The 26,299-nt window shown below is 41.2% G+C and overlaps 1 protein-coding gene across 3 annotated transcripts in view; it reads right to left on the reverse strand.

The window, feature by feature from the left end:
- Nucleotides 1–2,111: 2,111 nt before the first annotated feature.
- Nucleotides 2,112–26,299, reverse strand: part of MICU1 (mitochondrial calcium uptake 1) — a 165,499-nt gene continuing 141,311 nt past the window's right edge. For all 3 annotated transcript variants that reach the window (XM_075000294.1, XM_075000295.1, XM_075000296.1), the window contains 2 exons: nucleotides 9,349–9,438; nucleotides 2,112–3,069 (listed from right to left, as the gene is read on the reverse strand). In XM_075000294.1, the coding sequence (XP_074856395.1) occupies nucleotides 2,909–3,069; nucleotides 9,349–9,438 (251 nt within the window). In that variant the 3' untranslated portion in view covers nucleotides 2,112–2,908. The remainder of the gene's footprint in view (nucleotides 3,070–9,348; nucleotides 9,439–26,299) is intronic.

The following is a 26,299-nucleotide window of genomic DNA, read 5'->3' on the forward strand; positions in this document are numbered from 1 at the left end:
GTGTGCCATCCTGATTAAGGATAGGTTGTAGGTCTTTAATAATGTGTTTCAGTGGTTTGAGTTGGGGGCTGTAGGTAATGACCAGTGGTGTTCTGTTCTTGGCCAGTCTATACCGCAGGAGCACTAGTCCTGGAACTTTTCCCTGCAACAAAGTCCGTTGCCTGCTTTGTTTACCTATCTGTTCTGGAGATACCATCACTGGACCTAACCAGGTTATTCACAGAATCACGGGCACATTCTCATGTTCCTCAACTAACATCCCATATGCCATTGTGTGCCAACAATGCCCAGATTCTTTATATATTGGACAGACTTCAAACTCTCTCAGACAAAGAATTAACAGGCACAAAACAGACATAAGACCACTCCTGATTCACAAACCAGTGAGTCAACATTTTAACGGAGTGGGCCATTCTGTTAATGACTTAAAAGTTTGTGTTTTAATGAAGAGGAATTTTCATAAGTCTGCGAAGAGAGGCTTCTGAACCCTTTTATATTAAAATTCGACACATTAATATGTGGTTTGAACTGAGATGTGAATCTTCTGGGTTATTATAGGGGCTCTTTTGCATACTTGGCTTAATCTAATTCTTACTCCCCCCCCCTTCTGCCCCTCTGCTCTCTAATTTGCTCACCTTGATCATTTTTTTCTGATTTGTCAACCTTTTTTTTTTGGTTCTCTCTGCCTTAAATATTGTCTGTTCTGGCATGGCTATGGTCTGAAGAAGCGGGTCTGTCCCACAAAAGCTCACCGCCTAATAAATCATTTTGTTAGTCTTTAAAGTGCTACTGGACAGCCTTTTTTTATTTACACCTTATTTATACAAGTTGAATAGTAACAGAGAGGTAGCCCTGTTAGTCTGTATTCAGACAAAACAAAACATGCTGTTTTATCTTATTTATGCAAGAGAGCTAGGGAGCTGTGGTGTAGCAACATGTATTTGAGCCACAATAGGAACAGCTTCCTGGGTGGTAAGAAAGGAACTGAGGGGGTGCCGATCTGCTGGGTCATATATAGGCTTTGCATCCATGCCACTCCAGGGGGTGCCCCAGCTGACAGGACTGGTGGTTGCCTGGGAAAACCTTTCTGACAGCTATGCATGCACACCTAATTTGGATAGGAGCAAGCATTTGAAGCACACCACTTGTTATTCCCTTCCAGCGTGACTCTGAACCATGGATAACTGCTCTCTGACATCACTGAGAGTTGTACATGGTAAGTTGCTAAATGATTTGCACCCAAGACTCATTCAACAAAAGAAGATCAAAAGAAAAAAATCTGTCATGTGAACACATTGAAGCCTGGTGGGAATGGAAAAGTTTCCTTGTCAATCCAGACAAGATTAAACTAAAACCAGGTCCTGAGGTTCTAGGGCTGCTGGGACTGGATGAAATGGTTTCCTCTCAGAGCTTAACAGAACAAGCAACCCGGGATCTAATAAGAAGTGTTCCTGATGTGTTTTAATCAGTACCTGGAAAAAACTATTTTCTAGAGTACTTTTACCAGTCCAGAGGTAAAGCCAGTAAGGAAGACTTGTGTGACAGGAAGAAAAATGCAAGAAGCAATTGCATGCGAAATTTGAAAGATGCTCAAATTAGGTGTCACAAAGGAGTTTCCAAGTGATCGGTGCAGTCCTGTTAATACTGGTGCCCAGACCTGATGGAACATATCTGTCTTGATTTCCATGGGATTAATGCCATTTCCCATGTGGATGCATACTTGTCTATGTGCTGTATGTTATTAGATTAGCTAGGGAAGGCTAAATTAAAGTGTCAGACTTTGAGCTGAAGTGTGGAGGTGAAAGAGAAAAATCTTTTTAATTACTATGTACTTTAGGATACACTGTGCTAACAGATTTTTTTGCCATCACTGGCCACATAAGACCTTTCTAAATAACAAGCACATTTACCATTGGATGAGAACAGACAATAAACACAATTTCAAACTTTGGCTTTCTCTAAAACCGATGATTTGTGTTTTCGCCTTTCACATTTACTAGGAGTTCATTTTCAGCAGAGAGAGATTCAGATTTTTGTTGACTTGCTGCCAAAATAAAATGTGACTTAAAGTCATGAGGCTTCCCATAAACAGAAGAAAGATGAGCATCTGCTTTTACTGTGAACCAGTGTAATTAAAGTAATATATTACAATGTTCAAGCATTCAATAAATAGCAGCTTTAAAGCCAGTACCCCATAAAGAAGTACAAATCTCACACGGGGACGAGAGCCCTCCATTACAAAGAGAATTACAAAGAGCGTATTTGTTAGGTTGCTTATGCACGGCAGGATTCTTCTGAGGGAGGACAAAGAAATTCCTTATATACCAGGCAAGAATTAAGTCTCAGCCTCCTGCTTTTCTGGATACCGCAACTACCTTTCAAAAGCTCATTCTAAATACATTTTTTGTTTTTGGTAAATAATGCTTACATTCTAAAAATAATTCAGGAGGGGAGGACTGGGAGTTGCTCTCCCACTGCTTGACACATATAGGACTGTTTCAACCAATATTGTTCTCCGAGGCTATCAGTATTCAGTTCTACATAAAATCCTGGTTTTGTCAGACGCTGGAGCATACTACGGTGACAAACCAAGTGGCTGCAATATACAGATATTCTTGTAATTTTCCTGAGAGATTATTATTAAGGAGGAAACAGTAGTGGAAAAACAAAAGCAGAAGATGAAGCAGGCTCCAATTTCTGTTCTACTGTTCGGAAAAACTCTGGTTATCAGTCTGTGTTTTCTAGGTGAATTTTTTCTCGTTCAGTTTAGCAAGGGGCCTATTCATTCAGTAGATTTTTACATGGAGAGCTACACAGCATCTGAGAATGGCGTATTCTTCAGGAGCAGTACTGATAGTCTTATGGTCCCATTAACATGTTGCAAATCAGGTTTTCACATTTGTTGCAGTTATTGTTTGGGCATGGCGAAGTCCCAAGCCGTCTCCTGAGCGCATTTCCACATTGCCCTCATGAGTCGTGTAAATCCCATGTCTTTGGGCTTCTCCAAACCTCTCATAAGTCGCTGTTTCATAATAGCAACAAACTCCTTGTTACTCAGCTCTCCGTTACCTAAAGGAAGAGGAAGAAAAACGTTCATTACCTTGAAAATACAAAAATAAAAGGCCCAGAAAACTTTGGAGGGACAGTACCTACTGCTTATTTTTGTTTAGAGAAGAAAAAGTGAATGGTTCATGTTTTGCTTAAGTTTCCTAACAGTTTAGGCCATGAAAAGTGTTGGTAGCAACATACACATTTAAAGCTATCTTTGAAGTTATAGTTTTTGACTGAAATGAACAGAGGGGCTGGCAGTCACTGGCTGGCTGCTTTCACAATAGTGCACAGTGGCACCTCCCAGCAGGAAGCTTGAAAATAAATTGTAAATTAATTCCAATTTCATATACAATTCACATTTTACAGCATGTGAAGAATACTTCTCCCCATAGATTCATTTCAGGATAATCAGCTGAGCAAAATGATTGCAGATTTAATTTTTACAGTATTATATCAGCCTTTCTGGACGAGGCCCAATTACTGATTGAAATAATTATTGCTTTTATCAAAATGTTCACTTTGTGATGCAATCAGGAACTCTGTGACACAATGTCCTTAAATCAGAATGTCTGACAAAGCAAAGGGTCACACTTTCAGTCTGTGACAGGTTCAACAACTTAGTTTCTAAACTCTCAAGTATTTTCACAGCAACAAGGAAAATTAAATATCTGAGCAAAACGTGAAATGTTGTAACTGGTGAGACTTGGGTGGCAAAAACCTACGTCAAGCAGCACATGACAACAGGGTACAAGGGGGGTTAGAGACAAAAAGAAACCGTGAAACCGCTCCTGTCCGGGGCAGCAGCCCGACTCTTGCCACCCCCGACAGGAGCAGGGAAACAGCTACTGTCAGGGATAGCGAGAGTCAGGCTGCCACTCCTGACAGGAGCGGTTTCACTGCCACCACTGACAGGAGCAGGGAGCTGGTGCCTCCCTGATGCATTGGTCAGTTTCCCGGCTCCCCTGAATGGCAGGCAGCTCGGAGCCAGACACCAGCTCCCCGCCACTCAGAGTCGCGTTAACCCGAGATTCGTGCAACTTACGTGCGTGTATCTCGGGGTTCTGTCTAGCATAGTTGGACTTTCAGAAAGCCTTTGACAAGTTTCCTCATCAAAGGCTCTTAAGCAAAGTAAGAAGTCATGGGATCGGAGGGAACGTCCTCTCATGGTTAAAAGACTGGAAATGGTCATTTTTCAGTGAGAGGGAGGTAAACATTGGGATATATAATGTCACCAGTGCTGTTCAACGTGTTCTTAAATGAGCAGAAAAGGGGTAAACAATGAGGTGGGAAAGTTTACAGATAATACAACATTGCTTAAGATATTTAAGTTCAAAGCTGACTGTGAAGAGTTACAAAGGAGTCGCTCTCTAAACTGCTATGTTAAGAGTTTGACTTCAACTGACTGACATAATGAAACTTTAGGTCCAATCTCATCCTGCAGTACTGAAACCAGTTATTGCTCCGTACAAAGAACTGGCTAGTTGGGATCTTAGACAAAAAATGAACAGGGAGTGCGGGGAGACTTGTGAAAGAAAATATGGAAGATAATCAAAAAAGGACAATCACAACAAAACTGCATATAAAGTTAGAAATGGAGATGGGGTACTGTGAACATGGAAACTTTTTGAGAGGACTTTTTGCACTGATGTAATTTAGAAAATGTCACAAGTTTTATACAGCTATTTTAAACAAACTTCCCAGATTTAGACTCATTTTGACAAGTTTTATTTGAAAGCTAAGTGTATGGGTAATTTATCACCTTGGTGATTTTTAATAAAAATAATGAAAGACTCTGAAGGGTCGATTCCCAGTCAGATTCAGAGACATAACATGATGCACTGTGTTTGTCTCCCAATGAATTGGAATGCATCCAGGTCCCAGAAATCCCTGTCTCGTGTACGGTCAATTTTGTAGGCACATGTTTGTTTCCCCAAGTTCACTTGACAAGGAAAGAAGAAAGGATTCTTGACAGTTCCATGCACAGTGCTTCTTCCCACTTTGTGTCTGTCATTTAGACTCTTTGTTAAGAGGCAGCCTCTCTCTTCCTAACTGTATACTTTGCTGCAGTGCCTGTCCCTTGCCTAGTCTAAATGTAACTCAGGAAGTACTCCAAGGAAGCAAAGCTTTGAGACCATACTGACTTAAAAAGCTCTAACAAACAGTTTTTGTTTTAAATAATCTGGCTACAGATATTTCAAACAATTTCTTGTGTTCAATTTCTTTATTGGTGTACTGGGCAGAGGAGCCCAATAAAATTGAATGTGCAGGATGTTATTCATTCCATTGATTTGAAGAGGCTTGAAAACGGAAGGGTTTTGGAAATACAGCCCTCTGAACAAAGTCATCCCACATACTTTGTGCACTTTGTGTACATCAATAAAAAGAACCAGAAAACCTTCATAATTTTTCCTAAGATGGGTCTCATTCCTAACTTTATTTTCTGCTCTTTGTGTTGATTTATAACAATCCCTTTGTCTATCCAAAGTCCACCTCTTAATCCAGTATTACCATCTTTATCTTCTATCCTCTGACAGAAAGGCAATCACATAACTACTTCCAGTATGAAACAGTGTAGTCTCACTTGAGACCACAAGAGTCTCCTTTTCTTAGCACACCCTCCCCTTCTACCCCCACGATCAAACACCTAGCATCAGCTACATGTTAAGGAGTGAAAATTGTTTAGGGTATGAGCTGATCGATTCTCCATGTATTAAAAAACAAACAAACAAAAAAAACAGGTAACATCTTCCTGGCAGGTACTAGGGATATGTTTATATGTTTCATGAAGGAACAATTTTTAATGTATGTGGGTTTTTGTTTCATTTGGGTCCAAATGCAAATCAGGATGATAAAATTCCAGCTAAGTATCAAGAGGAGAGCAAAATACCTTATGACGCTACATATTTAGAAAAGCCTGTATGCACAGGCTAAATGAAGCAGAAAAGATCTGTGTCTGCTTTTGTTATATTCCTATCTGTGAAGAGCAATCTCTAACAGCAGCATTTATTCAAAAGATTTGGTATGAAAACATTCAACAGAATCTCCTCTGAGAGTATGCAAATTGAAACCATTTGGATACATTTCAGTACACTCTCATTACAGATCAAAATATCTGGCTTGCAGAGCCAGTCATGAATTGCTATGGAGCTACTTAGGAAATGTGTGATTCAAACTTCTTCCACTAAAGGTTAGAAGGAAGAATGTGAAGCTGAAAGCAAGAGGAGATATAAATGGACACACTTGCAAAGAGGCATATTTTGTGCATTTGCCATTTAAGCAACAGCAAACACAAAACTAAGTATTTTCACACACACAGCAGCAGAGAATAGACAGCATATCAGAACAGGAGACTTCACAGTCCTGCTGGATATCTTTAGACAGTGCCTTTTTTCTTTCTTTTTTTTTTTTTTTTAAAAGAACAGTACTCAGCTCCCCACCCCCTTCTCCCAGTAAATCGCATGGGCTGGGGCTGCTGAGGTACCAGTACACAGTACCAGCAAGTACCATCACCAAAAAAAGCACTGTCTGTAGATACAGTGAGCAGGTTTACCCCTTTGAGGGCACAATGGACCTACTGTATATTAAAAGAAAACATAAGCAGAAAGTAGTGAGCCATTACTCTACCAATATTGAAAACAAAAACACCTGATTTACTAATAAATATATGCAACAACTACAGATGTACTTAATTCTCCTGGGTTATATTCTTGGCTCTGCCAATGATTTGCCCTGTGCATTTAGGCAAATACTAAGCTCAGTTTCCCCAGATGTAAAATAAGGAAAACACTCTTCTACTATTATATATGTCAGAAGAATACTATGATAATTGGTGTTTACAAAGTACTCTGAAGATATAAAATGCCATGTAAGTCCTTATTCCATAAGGAAGATATGTTTTATGACTATGCTGTAAAGAACCTGGAATGATGTTATGAGTTGGCTAATCAGCTTCTTCATCTGAAAAGTGGCGTTTCATAAGAACAGCCATAGTGGGTCAGACCAATAGTCCATCTAGTCCCATATCCTATCTTCCAACTGTGCCAGATGCTTCAGACAGAATGAACAGGCAATCACCAAGTGATCCATCCCCTGTTGCCATTCCCAGCTTCTGGTCTGATCTCAAGCCATGATGTCATAGAAAAGTACAAAGTCACAGGATGATATGTGGGTTAAACAAAGTGCCCAGCGTATTCAATGAAAGGCTGCTACTGTACTTCCACATTCCAAGTTAATTGCCTTCTGTAGCCAATCTCAGTAATCTTATTACAAACTGCACTAATAGACTACTAGAACTGGAAGGAACCTCGACAGGTCACAATGTGCAGTTCCCTGCACTCAAGGCAGGATCATGCACCATCTACAGCAGCGTTTCTTAAACTGTATTCCTCAGAATAGCGGTGTTCCATGAACAACTCGCAGGTGTGCTGTGAGCATTTGGAAAAATACATAGCTGGGATATATTTTCTGTTATTTAAACCTGATACAATGTTATTCCTTCATGCAAGGATACCTGATGAAATTACTTTGTTTTTGCTGTATATGTTTTTTTTAAATACACACATCTCCCAGAACTGGAAGGGACCTTGGGAGGTCATCTAGTCCAGTCCCCTGCCCCCTTGGCAGGACCAAGCACCATCTGTGACATCTATTTGCCCCAGTCCATGGATGGCCTCCTCAAGGGTTGAACTCACAACCCCAGATTGAGCAGGCCAATGCTGAAACCACTGAGCCATCCCTCCTCCACTGTGGTTGATGTTTGTTTTTTGGTCTGACAATTTTTGTTTTTTGAAGAAGATTTTCATGGCTGTTATTGTTTGGTGTTCCATGGGCTCAAAAAGTTTCAGAACCACTGATCTGGACCATCCCTGATGGGCATTTGTTGTTTCTGGCTAACTGCACATAATCACAGTGACTTTCTAGTTAAGTATACTCACTTTCACAATGCAAGTTGGACTAATATCCATTGCTTATTCCACAAAATGCCATTGCACAGAAGGATGCTTTATTGCTTGCAAAGTCCAATGAGAACCAAAGTGTAATGTTTCATTTGACTGTCTGAAGTCATGGCATGTATACTGCAGTTTGGAATGTTCCTGCTGCTGTTCACAGAGGACAACACCCAGTTTTTGTCCACAAGGAAAATATTGAACTAGTTAGTGGGATACTGAAAATTGTCTGTGCAGGAATAAAATCTCTTTACATGTGAGATCACAAAACCTAGTTTAGCATTAGAAAGTATGCTTCTTAGCTTCTGTAACTGAACTTTGGTTCTGCTGCTAGGGACCCAGCGCATTTACTTACTGATTTGGCCACTAATTAACCATCGTTAATTTAGTGTTCCTTCTGGAGGAGTTTGGATTTCTTCCACATAAATTTTACAGCTCCCATTTTTGAGACATGTACTGCGGTCATCATTCTATATGGCTGGAGACTCCCTCCCTTCTGAGGTTTGTAATTTTCCTCCTTAATCAACCTGAGATTGCTTCTGAGTGACAAAGACAGGCCAGAAAAGCAAACTCCAGGGAATAAATTCCAGGCTTCTTGCTTGGCAATGCACATTGCTACCATTAATTAACTAGTGCGTTTACAGAGCTATAAATGTACAATTCTATGTTAGTGCTAAATATTCTTATCACCAACAGTAGGCCATAATTGCTAATTTTGTTAAACAAATGATGTTTTTGGGAGTAGTCTGCTGTCTCTCTGCAGTAAGCTATTCAGCCAGAAATCTGAGCTACAAAATGCTTAAGTTAGATACATGGAAACTTTCAGATGATTGCACTGAATGCCATTAACGAAACCTTCTGGAAAGAATGAGCTTTTAATACAAACTACAACACAAACTGCAACTGTAATGCAGTCTGAAGGGAACTGGGAATACTACCATGAAATGTATCACACTATTGGCAAGCTGGAGAGCCAAAATGAAAACAACCACCAAAAAGCCAGTGAAGCTGGGGGAGAAAAAAAGGTCTCCAAATCTCATTCATTTTGACCTGCTTCTCATCACTGAGCCTATTTTAGTATCTATATTATAAATTGCAAAGTGTGAAAGAACAGGACAATGCTCTGATGCTTATAAAGGTTTGTCAGATACAACCCAACTCATCCCCTTGAAAATACTAGTGAAATTAGTGAAAATATTAGTGAAATAATAGTGAAATGCTCAAATATAACATATTTAGCTTTTACAGCTTGATTCTTTTATTTTTTAAAAACACAAACTGTACAACTCACTGGGCCCATGCTGGGAATATGAAAAAGTCAGGCTGATTATAGTAAATTAAAACCACTCACCGTCACAATCAAAGAGAGCAAACACCACATCACACACGTGGTCCGAGAGCTCCACTTTTGCCACTGTCCTGGCTACCTGCTGCATGGTAACTGAAATAAAATAAGGATACATTATTAACAGAATGCAGGAATCTTAAATCAGTATTATCTTTCATCTGCCCTGGGAAATAGCTCTTTGGAAAATGCTATCATCCAAAGTATTCATCTAAGGAAGTTTCTAAATTCAGTTTCTCCTCTGCCTTGTTCGACTCCCTCCTTCAAATCAGTCTCCTCAAAAGACCTGTGCTCCTACACTATACATGCACAGTAATTTGTTGTAGGGACACTGACGAACCTTTAAATGTTGCTATTATTTTTATGATGTAAAAGCATTAAGCACTGATTTTGCAAACTCACAAGAAAACCATTCACCCACCAAAACTACTACTACTTTGTTTTCAAAATATATGTAACTTGAAAGGTATTACGGAAGTTGAGTTCCTGCAAACACACTATTCTCAATTTATTCTCAATATTTGTATTCAGGTAGTGTCTTTATACAGGCTACACATCTCTCATTTTCACACTGTCAATTTAAATAAAAAAAGTAACACTTCTTTGAAGTAGACAGACCATTTACGACCCTACAGATTCTAGTAATTCAACAACTGTGCTGTGAAATATGTTGTCATCTGGGAGAATTTTTGCTCCTACACTGTGGAATTTGCAACTGTCAATAAAACTGGGAACATGGAAGGCTTTGCACTAGAAGGGGAAATGTAGTCCAGATTTTGCAAACAAATGGTGATAAGTAGTGATACTTCTTCCTAAACATTATTCTCTCCCTCTTCAAAACACAAAACAAAACACCCCCCTCCCCCTCCGACACCACATTCCAGATATATCAGAAGTCATTGCGTATGACTTCCAATCTCAGTGTCTCCTTGATACTACCAAAAAGATAAGAAAATATTCCTAAATGTAGAGTAGAAATAAATCAGCTTATCAGGTGCTTTGAGATCCACAGAGATGTAAGTGCTGAGTGTTAATATTAGTCACCTGGTGGAGGGCAGAAGTGGTGAAATCAGCAAGTAATTTCTAGCTTACATGCTTCATTGGTACCAATTGTGTCAGATCCACCCTGACCTTCTACTACAATCAATTTGATATAGCAGCAGAGGAACCTGAGAAGGGAAGAGGGGACTTGTTGAAGAAGTAACAAAAAAAGAGCTTTAGAAGTGTACCAATCGTAGGACATGTTTTCAGAGAAGCACATGTAACCCATACCTGCTGGGTGTGGTGCTCTGCTCTCTCCAGTCGCACCTGTATCAGCTAGAGAAGGGGTGGGGATCCTTTTTTGGACTGGGAGCCACTGACCCCCAGAAAAATCAGACAGGGCCACACAAGAGAGAAGCAAAAGCACCTCATTAATGTGGTCCCTGACTGAAAAACAAACGAAAGACACTGCCCTCATTCCCCTGGCACACCAGCCCCAGAGCCTAGAGGGGCCAGGGCTAGCAGATTTTGGTGGCTCCCCTGGGGCGGGGCCAAAACGAGAGGTTCAGTGTTGGAGGGGGCTGCCAGGAAGTGGGCTGACGGTGGTGGGTCTATCCCAGGGGTCTGCAACCAAAATAGCCAGAACAGCCATTTTTTCAAATTCAGTTACAAAATCATTACTTCAAGAGCCGCAATGCACGTCAATACGAGACAGTCCTTAATAGATAACATCAGACTGTGCTTTTTTAAGAACAGTGGACACACAATGTTTTGTACCAGTCAGAAAATTAAGTTACTTTCACCCCTGCACTGGAGAGCAAATGAGAATGAGGAAAATGTTGTGCCCGGGGACAGGCTGTTAAGCAGGAAGGAACAATATTTGCATCAACCCTCCACGCCCCACCCCCCCTCATTCCCACACTCTACCCCTCTTGGCCCCCAAACCTGCCCCCCATCTCCAGGATTTACTCGCCTCAACCCCCAAAGCCAGCCCCCTGTCCACAAGCTTTACTCCCCACCTCTAAAAGCTTAACCCCTCTCAGCCCCAAACCGACCCCCAGGACTAACCCATCCAAGGTGCTGGCTGGGGAGCCAACGCCAGGTGGCTGTGTGAGCTCAGCTGAAGGAAGCTGGTGTGGAGGTGTTCTGCTAGCTGGGGGTGAGTCAAGTCACACCCACCTGAGTGGTGTGGCTGCTCAGGTAGTGGGGTGAGTGAGGGGCTTTCTGCAGCGCTCTGCCCTGCCACCACTGAAATAATGGAATGAAATTCAGTTGGTCTAATGGGTGGCTCCCTCCAGCTGCCCTGCTGGCCATTAAGCCAATTAAATTGAGTTCTGCTGGTTCAGCAGCAGCAGGGCAGGGTGCCCTAGAGGAGTCAACGGTGGCAGCATCCAGAGCCGCAAATGACTCCTTAAAGAGCTGCAGGTTGCCGACTCCTGGTCTAGGCAGAAGGGTTGCAAGAGCAGGCTAAGAGTTTGGGATCTGGGTGATGGGGGGCACTTAACAGGGGCAACTTGCCAGCAGCATATGTAGCCACTAGGCCCTGCTGCTCCCAGGCAGTGCCTCCCACTGTTCTGACTGGCTGCAATTCCTGCCAACTACAGCAGTGGAGGAAAAGCCTCAGGCAGCGTTTCTCGGTGCTGCCAGTCTCCCAGCAGGGGGAGAGGGAGCAGCAGAAAGCAGAGCTGCTTCCTGCCCCTGGCACACAGAGTCTGTGGGCCAGATCTGGCCACGGCTTGTCTGACTCCAGCCCGCAATGCTTGGGGCTCCACACCCCTCATTTGCAGCGGGCTGGATGCTGAGAAAGGAAGCGCTGAGCTTTGGGGGCTGAGCACCCCGACCTAGAGATTGAAGAGTCTGCTACTTTTGGCTCAGAGTCATGTGATTTTCAGGTCATGCAGGAGAGGCTCATACGCTCTGCCTCAGAAGTCACAGGTTCTATCATGCCTGCTGACGACCAGGGTCTGCTGGCATTACACAAGCACACCATTATGTGCTCCATCCTCATGTGTAAGCACCCCATCTTGGGTGCACACAGGTATGTGCAGCTAGTTCTAAGCCTAAGCTGGTGCATATGTAACTGAACACCTCTCCCTATAATGCTGTGCATGGGTAAGGTGCAGACATGTTTCCTGGATGTTGAGAAAGGGAAGAGAAATCACAAATTCAGTTCCCCAGCATAAAGCATTACCAGTGGCTGATACCATTCAGCTTCCATTAAAAACAAATCCACTCAGTTTCTAAGGCTACATCTTCACTAAAGTATAAAGTTGATTTGAAGGCTCTTAACCTGATTTTACAATGTGACTGTCTTCACTACAAATACCATTAGGTCAATTTTAAGGGACAGTAAAGTTGACTTTCTTGCCCCGCCCCTTGATGCAATGTAACATCAAGTTCAAATTTACAAAGTTGAATTAATCCTAGTGTAGAAACAGAATTACTTTAATTTTACTGGCCTCCAATGGTATCCCACAATGCCCCGAATTTGTCTGTTCTGGCTGCTTTCACCTCCGTTGCTCTTCAGGTGTGTAGGAAGTAGGAAACAGGAAGTCCAACAATTTGAATTCATTTTTTTTTCTGGCCAGTGAGGAGATTGTATCTAGCCATGATTTCTGAGGGTCACAAAAGAGTGCCAGCACGGAGCCATCAGGAGAGTCGGGATTGCATTTCTGTGCAGGTGGATGAATCTGTGCTGAGTAAACACCAGGGATGCTCAGCAGTACTGGGTGAAAAATCAAGGCTCCACCTGCCAGCACATGGCTGCTAGGCTGTGAGAACCATATCTGCAGACAGCAGTATGCCCTATCCTGTGCAGGGTTTCAGTGCTTGAGAGGGTTTCTTCCCTGCACAGGATTTAGCAGGATAGGCCGAGAAACTTGTTTTCTGCATTTGCATTTTTACGGGGCTGCCCCTGCCCCCCAAGGTGCCATGCGCCTGGCAGGCTAGCTCCCTCCTCTCCACCACGAGGCTAGCCCCTGCACTACCACACGATATGGCAGCTCGGCAGTGCAGGCCACGCTGCCGCTTCCCATAAAGACGATTTTTTGTAAGAAAAAACTGCCTCTTTTCGTAATGTGGACAACTCAAACAATTTATCTCACTGGGGAAAGAGACTTTTGAAAAATGGCTGTTTGTTTTCAATGGCAGAGGAAATGAGGGCAATGCAGTCTGGGAGGATGACATCACACACCCACAACCACTCGCGGGGCATTTTTTCCCCATAACACACTGGCAAAAAAAAACCCAGAATGCAGCGATGCTGAAGAAACGTTGGGGTAAGTGCCCACAATGCCCTGCTGCACCAGTTGAACTTTGGCAACTTAGCGGGGGTGCACTAAGTTGATTTTGTGAGCAGGTGTGGATGTAATCCACACACCCAGGTGTGGTTCAGCATCCCATGTAGTGGCGCTGAGACCAATTCAGAGAGAAAGAAGGAGTGTCCCCTACAGCCTAGGCTGAGAGCCTGCTGGCTTTTAGCTTGAACTGTAGAGGTGCCTGCCCTGAGCTCCAGAGGTTCCAGCTTCAAGTCTGCCTGTGGGCAGCTCCACATCCTTTCAACTTTATAACATCTAGTGTTACAAAGTCAACTTTAATAAATTCAACTTAATTTCAGCGTGTAGACGTAACCTTAGAAAGCGGTCTCAAGTAGGGGTATATGCACCACTGGGGATACACAGAGCTCTTCCAAAGGGTACGTTAGCTCAGTGTTTCTCAACCTTTTTTATTAATAAAAAACTGGACTTTATGTTCATCTTTTTTTTGTATTTATCCTCTTTGCACAACCATAAGTACAAGTTTATTGCCTATAGGCAATTTCTTCCAACCAACCAGTTATGATTAAGTTGTTTAAACAAATGTGTTGCAATGGTAGAAATAAATTATGTCTAAAAATTATAGGTAATGGGGTAGTTATCTTTTAAAGCGGGTCTTTGTTAAAAAAAAGGTTGTGGAACACTGTACTAAGATACTCAGCCTAAGGCAAACAGATTTTTATACTGACATAGAATTCCAACACTTGGCAACAACTGAGTGAATTCCACAAGCACATGAGCCCTTATTAGGAAAAGAAATAAACGGTCAATGAGCTTCTCTGTCTTGTTGAGACTCACTGACAACCACCATGAAATCTCACAAACAGAAGCTATCCGTGAAGAACAGATGAGTGCAGTAAACTGCATTTAAAATTATGATTGTTCATGTATGTATCAGAACGCCTCCCACAGTGCAGATTTCCTCTATACAACTCTCTTCAATGGAGCCAAGAAACTGTATATTAACTTGCATGGCACAGAATGGGGGCAGGGAAGGGAGTGAAGGAAAAGAAGGAGGAGGAAAATGCTAGCAAAATGATTTTTAAATGTCCTTTTAAGTGTAGTAAACACTCAGTGAAAAAACATCCATACTGCAGTTCAATGGTTTGTTAGCTTTTGTAAATCTGTTATCTGGAAGTGAATTTCCAAAGGGCTAATTTTTAAGAGAGCCCAAAGAAATTAGGGGCAAAGAGTGAAACAAATGCAATTCTGAAGAGATTAATCCAACTGAGAATCCTGTAGACTCCATCTAAGAGAAAAGCAAAATGGAGGAAAGACAAGACCATCTAGTTTCAAACACAAATTAATTCCTCTGCACCCCCATCCCAGGCCTAATTTCCTGTTTTTATTCCCAATAATTAGGTGTCTTTCATAAATAAGAAACATAAATATCAGAAATGTTAATTATAGAAAGGAAAAGAAAATACCACTGAGGCACCCCTCAAGTGGTCAGTTATAAAAGCTATTTCTAGTAAAAGTCAAAGGTGTGTTTTCAAAATGAGTATTGATACATGTTGAAGGTAAGATTCTCCATCATGCCTGTTAGAATCTTTTACCAGATTCTCTTTTATTCCCAAATTCCTGTCTCTCTGTTTCTGCATCTGTATCTCATTAACTTCCACTTGCCCCTCTAGATGCCTGCTGTGCCAGGCAGGCAGAAATACTGTATCACTCCAGGTTTTACCAACTTCCTGTCTTTGCTTCAAGTTCAGCTGACAAACACCTTCCCTGGGATGAAAGATGGAGAATAACTCCCTTCCTTGACACTGAGAACAGCCAAGCTTTCATTTAACATGATGGAAGTTCCTCATCTGACTACCAGTACTAACGATCAAAAAGCTGCCCCTGAAAACAAGTAAGCTGTCCATAGACCCACCGACAGCTTTGCAACATTTCTGGGTTCTAGACAAGGCTGTTAAGTGGAACCTGTCAGAACACTGTATTTCAATGGTGATGAAACAAAAGCACAGCAGGCATCCTCTGTCTGGGGAGCATCCACAATTTGTCTCTTGCAACCACCTTGCTTATCTCCTAAGGTGAATATCCCCTCAACTTCTGTATATGATATTTTATGAGAAACCTAAGAAACTGGATAATGTGCATGAACACTCTAGAGACCGTCACAACTCTAAACCCCCCTCAAAACCCCCTCCCTTTTCAAGCCCACCAACCATCCTCCTCCCTTAAGTATTACCACTCATTCTCTTCTGTGACTGTGCTTTGTAATTCAGAAGTAGCCTGTGAACCGTGTGGTGGGGCTGCTGCGCACTTAAATGCTCTTTAATTGCAAGAGTCAAAATTTAATTAGGAAAAAACAAGGAATCATTTCTAAGTGGATTTTGTAGAGAACGTGGATCAATTGGACTAAACACCGTTGAGCCAAGCCACTGCCAACTGAACAGTAGGGGAAACTCATTATATAAAGCCTACACCCACATTGAGTCATTGTGAATTATACTGCATCTGACAATGTTTTGACGAGTGCCTGAATGCACTAAAACAGTCAAGTCCATTTGGAATTCTCTGATGTTTTAAGCAAGTAAAATAACCACATGCACACCAAAACACACCCTTGTTTTTGAACCTTCAGTGCTCTTCTTCAATACAGTCCCCTTGGTGTAAGTCAGTTTGGAAAATACAAGGCAATCATGTTGAGAATCAACCACAATTCAAGCTAATGGGTGCATATGATGAAGGCAGTCTGTAGTCCCATAAGTGCTCTGTAACAGTCTTTATGATTTAATTCAGCAACATACATGAATCTTAATTAATTGCAGCAGCTGATTTCATTTCTACTTCTATCCCCATACTCTGAGTATAGTAACTGACAATCTTAAGGTCCCTGCAAATGTTACAAGTGTTCAATGCTCTGGGAAAAAGCAGGTTTCACTTTCCTATCTAGTTTGACATGGATGAGTTCAATGCATGTTAAGTCCAAAGATCGAAAGGTCCAGATAAAATCTTATTACCCCATATATCCCGACAGTCCTTCAAAATGCTTCTGCAGAGCCTGACACAATTTGTTGATTGTTGTTCTGCAGCTTATTGTTTTCTGGGCCAAACTGACACAAAACAGATGTCCAAGCATGCCCCTCTATAATGTGGTTGATGATCTTATATTCATACTGAATAACCTGGCATACAGTTGCTCCCTTCCCCTCTTGATGGCTTGTGCAGAGTCTGGGCCAAGTGATTCAGATCACTGGCAAGCTGCACAATTAATTCTGGACCAAGCAATTGGAGCCCATATAGAATGTTGTGCCTCAAGGAAGTGTACAGAACACATCTGTTTATACAACACTGCAGTGTGGACTACAGAGGTGAATACTGGTGAGTGCAACTCTACAGTCCCCACTTTGATAGAGTGTAGACAAGCGTGCAGTCCATCAAAGGCACTTGATATCTGAGGAGAGATAAAATTTATTGCTAAGGAAATTATGTAAATTTAGCCCCATGGCTCATTTCACAATACAGTTCATTAAACATATGCTCACGTTAGGCAGGTGGGAAGGTAATGGGAAGGTTAGAACTGTGTTTTAAAAACACTTTCAGTGTGCCCTGGTAGCCAAGAAGGCTGATGGAATATAGGGGTGCATTAGGAACAGCATTTCCAGCAGATCTAGAGAAATTATTTTTCTCTTCTGTTTGGCACTGGTGAAGCCACATCTGGAGTTTTGCATCCAGGTCTGGCCCCCCAGTATAGAAAGGATGTGGATGCACTGGAGAGGTTCCAGAGGAGGGCAACAAAAATGATCAGGTAGTTGGAGCACACGACCTGTGAGGACAGGGTGAGGGATTTGGGCTTATTTAGTTTGCAGAAGAGAAGAGTGAGGTATGATTTGATAGCAGCCTTCAACTCCCTGAAGGGGGTCGCTAAAGAGGATGGAGAGATGCTGTTCTCAGCAGTTACAGATGGCAGAACAAGGAGCAATGGTCTGAAGTTATAGTGGGGGAGGTGTGGTTGGATATTAGGAAAAAGAAATTTCACCTGGAGGGTAGTGAAGCACTGGAATGCATTACCTAGGGAGGTGGTGGAATCTATCCCAGGAGGTTTTTTAAGTCCCAGCTTGACAAAGTGCTGTCTGGGATGATATAGGCAGGGAGCTTGACTAGATGACCTCCTGAGGTCCCTTCCAATTCTATGATTAAAACACAATAAAGTGAACCAGAAGATATGGGTTCTATGTCAGGCCTAATCTTTAAATGACATAACCTGAGATCACTCATTTATCTTTGCATCTTAGGCTTTTGCTATCTGCAAATGTTATCTGTCACATAAAGTTGTTGTGAGATGTTCATTAATGTATGGAACGCTTTTTAAAAATAGCATGGATGAACTTATTTCGCAGGTAATTTACATTTCAGTTTTATGCAAGTCTTCTATAAAACTGTCAGCATACAGATTTCAAAAAGTTACCTTGGGAAGGATATATATTTTAATTGCTATAATTTAACCTTTGCTGAAGATCTTTAATTTTTGAGATCAAATGAGACCTACATTTGCTTTAATAGCAGTATATAATTTAAGTCAAGTTCTCATGTATTTCCCTGTATTTAAACCCTACCTAGGCCTTTGAAATGGAGGAAGTTCTTCAAATATGCCTGACCAAAGTTAGCTATTAGCAGTATTTCTGATACACTGCAATAATTTTTCATAAATCAATTTGCATATGTATGCAGAGGGAATTCAGACACTCTTGGTTTAGGGTCCACAACAGCACCTATCTAGCACGCTTGGCCTCCCATACTGCTTGGGGAAAGTCAGTACTGCACACGTGAACTGGATGAAATAGGTGTATGAGCTGTGCTCTAACAAGGCACTTTGTAATTAGGGTTGAGGAGCTCAGACAGACAAGATTTAGGCTGTATTTTCTGAAACGATTGCACGGAGAGAGAAGATTCTGTGGGTTCAGGGGCTTTCAGGTACAGCCAAGAGTGGCTTGGCTAGTGAAGATTTAAAAGTTCCACTGCTCAAGGGCTACCTGCTGTGTAACACCTGAGGTTTTGACAGTGATCATTTGATTCTAAGGCAGGCTTAAGAGGGCCATTATCCAAAATTTGGACACACAAGCCTGGAGTTTGCTGGCTTTCACAGTGCCTGGGGAAGGCCTGCCTCTTTTCTTGGTCATCTTGCCTGCAAAAAGCACTTGTGGGGTCAGCATGTTTAAGGAGTGAGCATCACTTTGGCCTTCCAGTTTTGCATTTCTCAGTATTATGATGTCACCACCAGTTTTTGCCTAATTTAAAGACTTTTAAATGTAATTAAAGTTCCTCTTTCTTGTTGCCAAATTCAGAAGGTTTTCTTCATTAGTGTCAAGTATCAGAGGGGTATCCATGTTAGTCTGGATCTGCAAAAGCAACGAGGGATCCTGTGGCACCTTATAGACTAACATCTGACAAAGTGGGTCTTTGCCCACGAAAGCTTATGCTCCTACATTTCTGTTATTCTATAAGGTGCCACAGGACCCCCTTGTTGCTTCCTCATTACAGGAAGCAGTAGAATCTCTGCAGATAGACAAAAATCAGTAGCTCCAAGAGAGAAGAGAACTAGCTCATTTTTCTAAAGAGTGTGTTATCTTTGAAGCTTCCTGGACAATAATGTAAAGATCTACACTACTCTGGGACTGCTGATGGAGCTCAGGAGATGAATTCACTAGTAAGGTTAGATATACATTCCATCAGTAGTTCTGGGATCAGTTCAAGTCCATCGTTCTGAAATATTTCATGCTTTGCATAAATGCTCAAGCCATACAAATTATCTATGATCCATTAAAACAGGCATTACACTATTCTCCAGCCACCAGAGGTAACAATCCTAACGCAGAACCCAAGAGCACTGGCATCAGGATAAATTAAATGGGGATGAGACACAAGCATGGTTAATAGCATCAACTGCTTGCTTATTTACTGACAGTAAAAGCCTTCAGGAAACTGGCAGCAATGAAGGGCAGTGGATACCACAAATGTCAATGAATCAATATATAAATTATAGTATTTTTTAACAGCTTATTGAGGAAAAACCTAATACTCTTTGGAGCAATAGTGTAATAAAAGCTCATGGTCTGCTCTGTAGTATTCCAAATATCTAAGACAATTTCAGGGTAAGGCTAAGTCGACATGGCCACTTAACTGCTACAACCTTCTGGCTCAGGAGTGTGAAAAAAACACTGCCTGTCCCCCAAGCACAATACATTCCAGTGCTGTAAAGTACCAGTGGGGACAGTGCTACAGAATTAGGAGCTGTGCTCCCAGCACTGTTAGTTATTCTGCTCAGACAGATGGTTTACCTAGAGTGCCGGAAGAGTTTTCTCCCAGCGCTTTTGCCATGACCACACTGCTGCATTAAAGTGCTGCTGCAGCCACACTATAAACTTTTAAATGTAGACAAAACCTAAGTTTGGGATATGCATGAGATATGATCTGAGGGTCTGTTTGCTAATTTACTGTACAACAAGGTATTGTCTCAAGTGAAATATATTTTGCTCCTGCAAACCTTTACATGCCCACTATATTGGTTTCTAAGGAGAAGATTTCACCCGGTCACTTAGGGAGCCCAGAATTATTATTTTTAAAAATATTTATACCTTTGAGGCACCACAGCATGTCACAGTGGTAACCAACGTAAGTCTCAAGTGTAGTCATAATACAGGATAACTTTTACAAGCAACGATTTCACCGATAGTCAGAAACAAATCACTGTGGTATTCTCAGGCTTTCTTCAATGAAAATACGTGTTTGCTTATTTTCTTTTCCCTCTTCTATTTATAAATTTTGACAATTTTATTTTTCTAAAAATAACGAGTCCTAGAACAACTTTACTTTTCCTTTGGTATACACACTCTAAATCGCCACATATTCTTGATGATTTGTGAATTAAGTTTCAATCATCCTTCTAGACTCACAATTTCAAGATATAAAAAATTAAACCAGGTTCTTTCTGGGGGTCAGCCTCTCACTAGTGTCTCAGGTGTGATTCATGTTCTTCATTTCTACTTCAACAGTTTGGCATCATGTTGTCTTGGGTCGTCCTCGTTTCCGCTTCCCTTCAGAAGTCCGGTGCACAGCAGTTTTTATGATGGAGCTTCCATCTTTCCTGAGCACATGCCCAATCCATCTCCAGTGTCTTTTCATAATGATGGTGGCAAGGTCATCTTGCTTGCACTGTGCAAGCAGGTCCTGATTTGAAATTATCCTTGGCCAAAAAATATGGAGGACCCTCCAAAGGCTTCTGGCGTGAAAGATCGACAATTTATTGAGGTTGTACTCTGTCATCCGCCAGCATTCTGATCCATTTTAATAATGTTGATAAAACACAGCTCTGATAAAACTTCAGCTTGGTGTGGATGCTGTACTGTGATGAGTTCCATACAGCATTCACCCTTATGAAGACATTTCTGGCTTTACTGAGTTTGCTCTGGATATCACTTCTCACAGCTCTGCCTTGTCTGAGGATACTATCCAAGCACGTAAAGATCTCTGTGGTAGGTAGGTTGTGGCCACTGATCTTGACCAATGCTGGTGCCTCAATGTTTAGGGTCATGACTTACTTCTTCTAGCTAACTCTTGGTCTGACCTGCTTTCCGAAAGTGCAGAGTCAATTTGTCTCTGATGATGTGTATGGGAGAGCAGCATGAGGTTGTTGGCAAAATCAAGGTCTTCTAGTGTAGAGAACATGGTCCATCTAATGCCTCTTGGCTCATCTTCTGTTGTACGCAGCATAACCCAGTCTATGACTAAGTTACAGAGCTTTGGAGACTTGACACATCCCTGCCTTATCCCAGTCTTAACTTTGAAGCGCAGATCACTGTTTCCCATGCTGAATGTAAAATTGTTATAAAAACTCTTGATGAGCTGTACTACTTGTTGCAGTATTCCATATGCTCTCAGAATATGCCAAAGATTATCCCTATGAAGGCTTTTTTGAAACTGATCAAGTTGATGAACAAATGAATTGAACGTAAATTGAAGGAAGCAATTGTCATAGCTGGAATTGCACATCTAGGATCGACTTTCAGCTCTATAGTGTAGAGCTGGCCAGAGACTGCTACCTACTTAGTACCATGGCAAGCATGTGAGTTAAAAAAAACTAAATTTTTATTAAAGATACAGAAAAGAAGGAAAAACAATTGAAAGATTTGAAATGTGAGGTATTAAGTAAGGCTTTTAATTTTAACATCCCTTGTTCCATTTTCTTTAGGTGGAGAGAGTGTTTAGAAGGAAACCCCTCCCCCGTTTGACCATCTTTGGGATGGTGTCAAAGATGGCAATAACTGTCCTTTAGGGGAAAGAGAAGAAATCAAGTAGATGAGCTGGAGCCGCTGCTATTGTTAAAATCCCCAACTGTCCTTAGAAAGAAAAGAAAAGAAGTTGAGAAAAGCTAGAGCTGGTGTGCCTCCTAAAACACAATCTCTTTTCATCCCAGATGGTATCTGGGATTCAGATGGAGCCAGTAGAAGTGGCAAAGTTCTCGGAGTCCCTCTCTCTGGCTTGGTTTGGTTAGGCATCTTTTAGGATTGAAATAAAGTCTGGTGTGCCAGAAGATACGGGAGGTGGCAGCCAGGTAGATGAACTTTGCTTCAAGAACTTCTGGCTCCTCTCTGTTTTTTCTTCCCATTGGTACATTATTTTAAGGACCCAAAAAAGGAGCGATGGGTGAAACAACTTATCCACTTGCTATCTGGTCCACTAATTAGGCTTAAAATCTGACACATACACCAGTTTTGGTTCAATAATTTACAGTTCATATCTGTTTTTACTGAAAACCATTTCAGCATAGTCCTGGAATTGTATCAACGTGGTCTGTTATGTTTCCATTAATTTAATCTCTGTCTGATTCTCTTGCACCTGTTTATAACATTCTTTATTGAAAATAACAATCTACTTTTCACGGTAAATTTTAAAGGAAGCCAAAGTTATAGAGTAAGAGAGTTGTAGATTACGTGCCCCCCAGGTGCTGGCACATACTCAAAAGGGAAGAATGGGGGACTGACAAGCAACCCTTCTTCCCCTGTTTTTCTCTAGATGTCCTGCCACTTACCTGCAAGTCTCCTTCTCAATGCTTCTCCCCCTTTTGCCCTGCTGCCCATCCCCATTTGTCACCCTTCTCCCCATAATTTACCCTCACCCTGATGCAGTCCCAAACCATTCACCTCTAGACTCTCCACTTCTCCCTGTAAATATGCCTTTCTATCAGCAAGCATTCACGTTTCTCTTCAAAAACAAAATACTTTCCTCCAGAAGTACTGTCACCTCCATACAAAAAGGGTTTTAGCAATATGCCTCTCAAGGCCTGTCTATACTTACCAGAGAATCAACACTCTGAAGTTCGATCTTCCAGGGTTTGATTTAGCAGGTGTAGTAAGGATGTACTAAACTGAATGCTAAGAGCACCCTTCATTGACCCTGGTACTCCTTGCAGTTGTGAGGAGTAAGGGAAGTCAACAGGAGAATTTCTCCCATCAACCATCCACTGTGGGGATGGTGCAGAAAATCAATGTAAGGTGCGTCAACTGTAGCTATGCTACTCCAGCTATGTGAATTACTTATTTTATTTTGATTTTCTCCCCTACTGTAGACCTGGCCTCAGTTTCTTCCAGACTTCTGCTCAAGGTAGGTCTTGAACTGTCAGTGGGAGGGGCATGGCCCTCAGATCCTGAACTCAAACCTGAGTTACAATATCTACACTACTATTTTTAGTGTTGCAGCATGATCTCAAGTCTCTGACCTGGGGTTTGAGAGTCCCTGCCATGGATTTTAAAATGCAATACAGACTTAGCCTATGAGACTTCCAGCCCAGACCATGCTCCACTCCTGAGCTCATTTGCCATACAGAATTTCTGTGTGAGATTTTTTTTTGTTTATTTGCAATTTAAAATTTTGTTGCCATTGAATTTTTGGCAGCACAACAGTTATTTCTAGAAAAGACAAGCTTGAATGACTAAATTAGTGCATTATTCCATGGTTTATTGAAATACATATTTTCTACCATTCTTTTTAAAACTTCATAATAGCTTAGATTAAGTGTGAAAAAAAATCTGTGAAGCAGCAACCTGCTGCGTGTATTTTGTGTTACTAATTTTCCCCTCTTTCAGCTTATAAGGCTTTTAGAATCATAAACATGGCTCAGTCTGCTGAAGTGTTTTAGGAATAATTTATTCAGTATATAAGGATTTTTCTATAGTCGCTTTTAATACTTAATACTCTAAATAATCCCATTCTTTTGGCAGTCAGGTGAGTGGTTTTTATGTGGTAGATTAATAGAGATCTAAGCAATGTTATGAGAATTCAGCTCCTGGAAAGGGTAGAACAAGGACATATTTACATCCTAGGAACCATGTAACGTGCATCTCACTGGAGCATAAATAGTTCATTAACACACTATCCTCTACTGAGCAACTCCACCTAACCCTGTCCTGATTCAGACCACCTGCAATCCAGAGTCCAAAGAAAAAGGACAGATGAATTCCTTTTCATGCCAAAGCCACATCCAACATCCCAGTATCAACGTCCTCCCCATTTCCTTGACTCCAAAGCTCTATGCATGCCTTTCTGGGTCAAACTTGCACAATAATCTATGCAGCTGCTAAAGTGTTCAGCTTGCCCCCAAAGTCTACATTAACTATTAATAGAAAAATCTCTGCTACTCTAAATATCTGGGGCAGCAAAAACATTTGTAGGTCATTATCATCATAAACTACATTGCAATGACTGCTTCATTCATGTTCATATCAATCTATGACAGCCCTCCAGATTTTAATCTACTGGAACCTGTGGCAAAATTTCCAGTTTTTTGTAACACAATGCAGAGAAACCAGTGTTCTTTTGCCCGTTCTCAGCACTACATTAGGCGCACTGTCAATGTAACTCTACACTGGAGCTTTTGCCAGCATAGCCATGTCTGTTAAGGGTATGATTCTCTCTCACTTCTAGCATAGGTAAAATGGTAAAACTTGTACATGTAGACCAGGCCAGCACTGTTACTTTCCAATGAAGGGATATTCAGGAGGTAGGTTACAAGCTTTTAACTTTTCAAGGGGCTCTAAACATTGGTATATCATGGGAGGAGGTGGAATTATTTGCAGCCGACCGAAGTCGCTGGTGAGCACTTGTTGCCCAATGTGCCCAGATGCACAGGCGGACCTAAGTCTAAGTAACTGGCTTCTACCTCTAATGAGCTACGCTTAGATTACAGTTTATGACCCTATTCTAAATCAGGTTAATTTTTAGTTAACTTAAATTGACACTCTGGAACTATAATATGGGGCGTGTCTAGATTAACATCAATATTAGTGCAGAGCAGTAACGGCTCAAAGTTAAAACTTTTTACCTGTAAGTTTTAGCTGGTCGAATAACTCATAGTTTTTATATACAGAAAGGGATTTTCCTTAGGATTTGAAAACTTTAGTTTGTGATGTGTTATGTTTCCAATCTTACCATCGAGTTTTACAAACATTTACTAATCAGAAAAAATGCAGACTTAACACAATTATGCAACTGTAACATATTAAAAATAATCTTTTTATGGGCAATTTAGAAACAATTAACTTCTGTTTTACAGTGCAAATTTCCACACTATTTGGTGGATTAGTTAAGCATAGAATGAAGGTGAAAAAAAAGAAGGGGATGAGTATGCACATTTAACAGATTACATTGTTAGAATTGTTCTTGGTTCAGTACTGTATTATTCATCTACTACTGCTGGTTCCTTTTGGAAGGGATTTCCCATGAGGTGATGGTGGAATATAAAGTAGCCATTGCTTGATAAAGAGCTAACCTACTGTGTGGCTTCACTTAGAGATAGTTTACACAAGAATCTGTAGGCCCTACACTTGGCCACCAGTAAAAGTATGTTTTATCTGGACTTTTTTTTTTTTTTAAATGCATTTGAAGAGAACCTGCACAGAAGTTATTTTGATGCTAAGACTCAGGGAACTATGAGGGATTCAGAAGTAGAAGGCAAAAGTCAGAATTGTGGCAAAGGGACAAGGAACTAGGGTTTTACTTTCCTTCAATATGATGAATTCCGTGGGGCCCCTTTCTAATGTTCACCAAATACTCCATCCTTGTTTTGGATGTTGTAGAAGAAATTGTAAGTATTGTAAGAGTACATGGCAGTTCATAGCCCAACAGAGATAGAGTCCTTGCCCAGTAGAGTTTATGGTCTTTGTGGTTCAGATATTAAGGTTTCCAAAACCTGCCAGGACAGCATTTTCTTCTTTTCATGTCTCCACCTGTGGCTGCTAGGAAGGGGCTGCTTCCCATGTTTCACCATGCTCTAGACTGGATCTCTGACTAAATCTGTACTGAGGCTTCCACAAGAGCAGGAAATGACTTTAATGCCAAAAGATTGAGAATTACTGATACAAACATAATCTTGTTTCTCCTTTTCCCACTTAAGTGAGATTGTGTGCACATCCCTATTTTCAGCAATGATTTTCACATCTGCTATAAAACACATGAAAGTATAGCATGCAAAGTCCCAGCATTCAGGCTAAAAGTCCTATCAAAGTTGACATTACAGACTCTAAGTGCATCCTTGTTGTAGGTCTGGAGGATAAAAAGATATTCACACCAAACTTTGATTTCTGAACACTAAAAACAACATATAGCGAATTGTTAAGATTTTTTATAATATAGCCTAAAAACTTGAAAGGAACCATGTG

Source organism: Carettochelys insculpta, chromosome 7 (genome assembly GCF_033958435.1).
Source record: "Carettochelys insculpta isolate YL-2023 chromosome 7, ASM3395843v1, whole genome shotgun sequence".
NCBI lineage: Eukaryota > Metazoa > Chordata > Testudines > Carettochelyidae > Carettochelys > Carettochelys insculpta.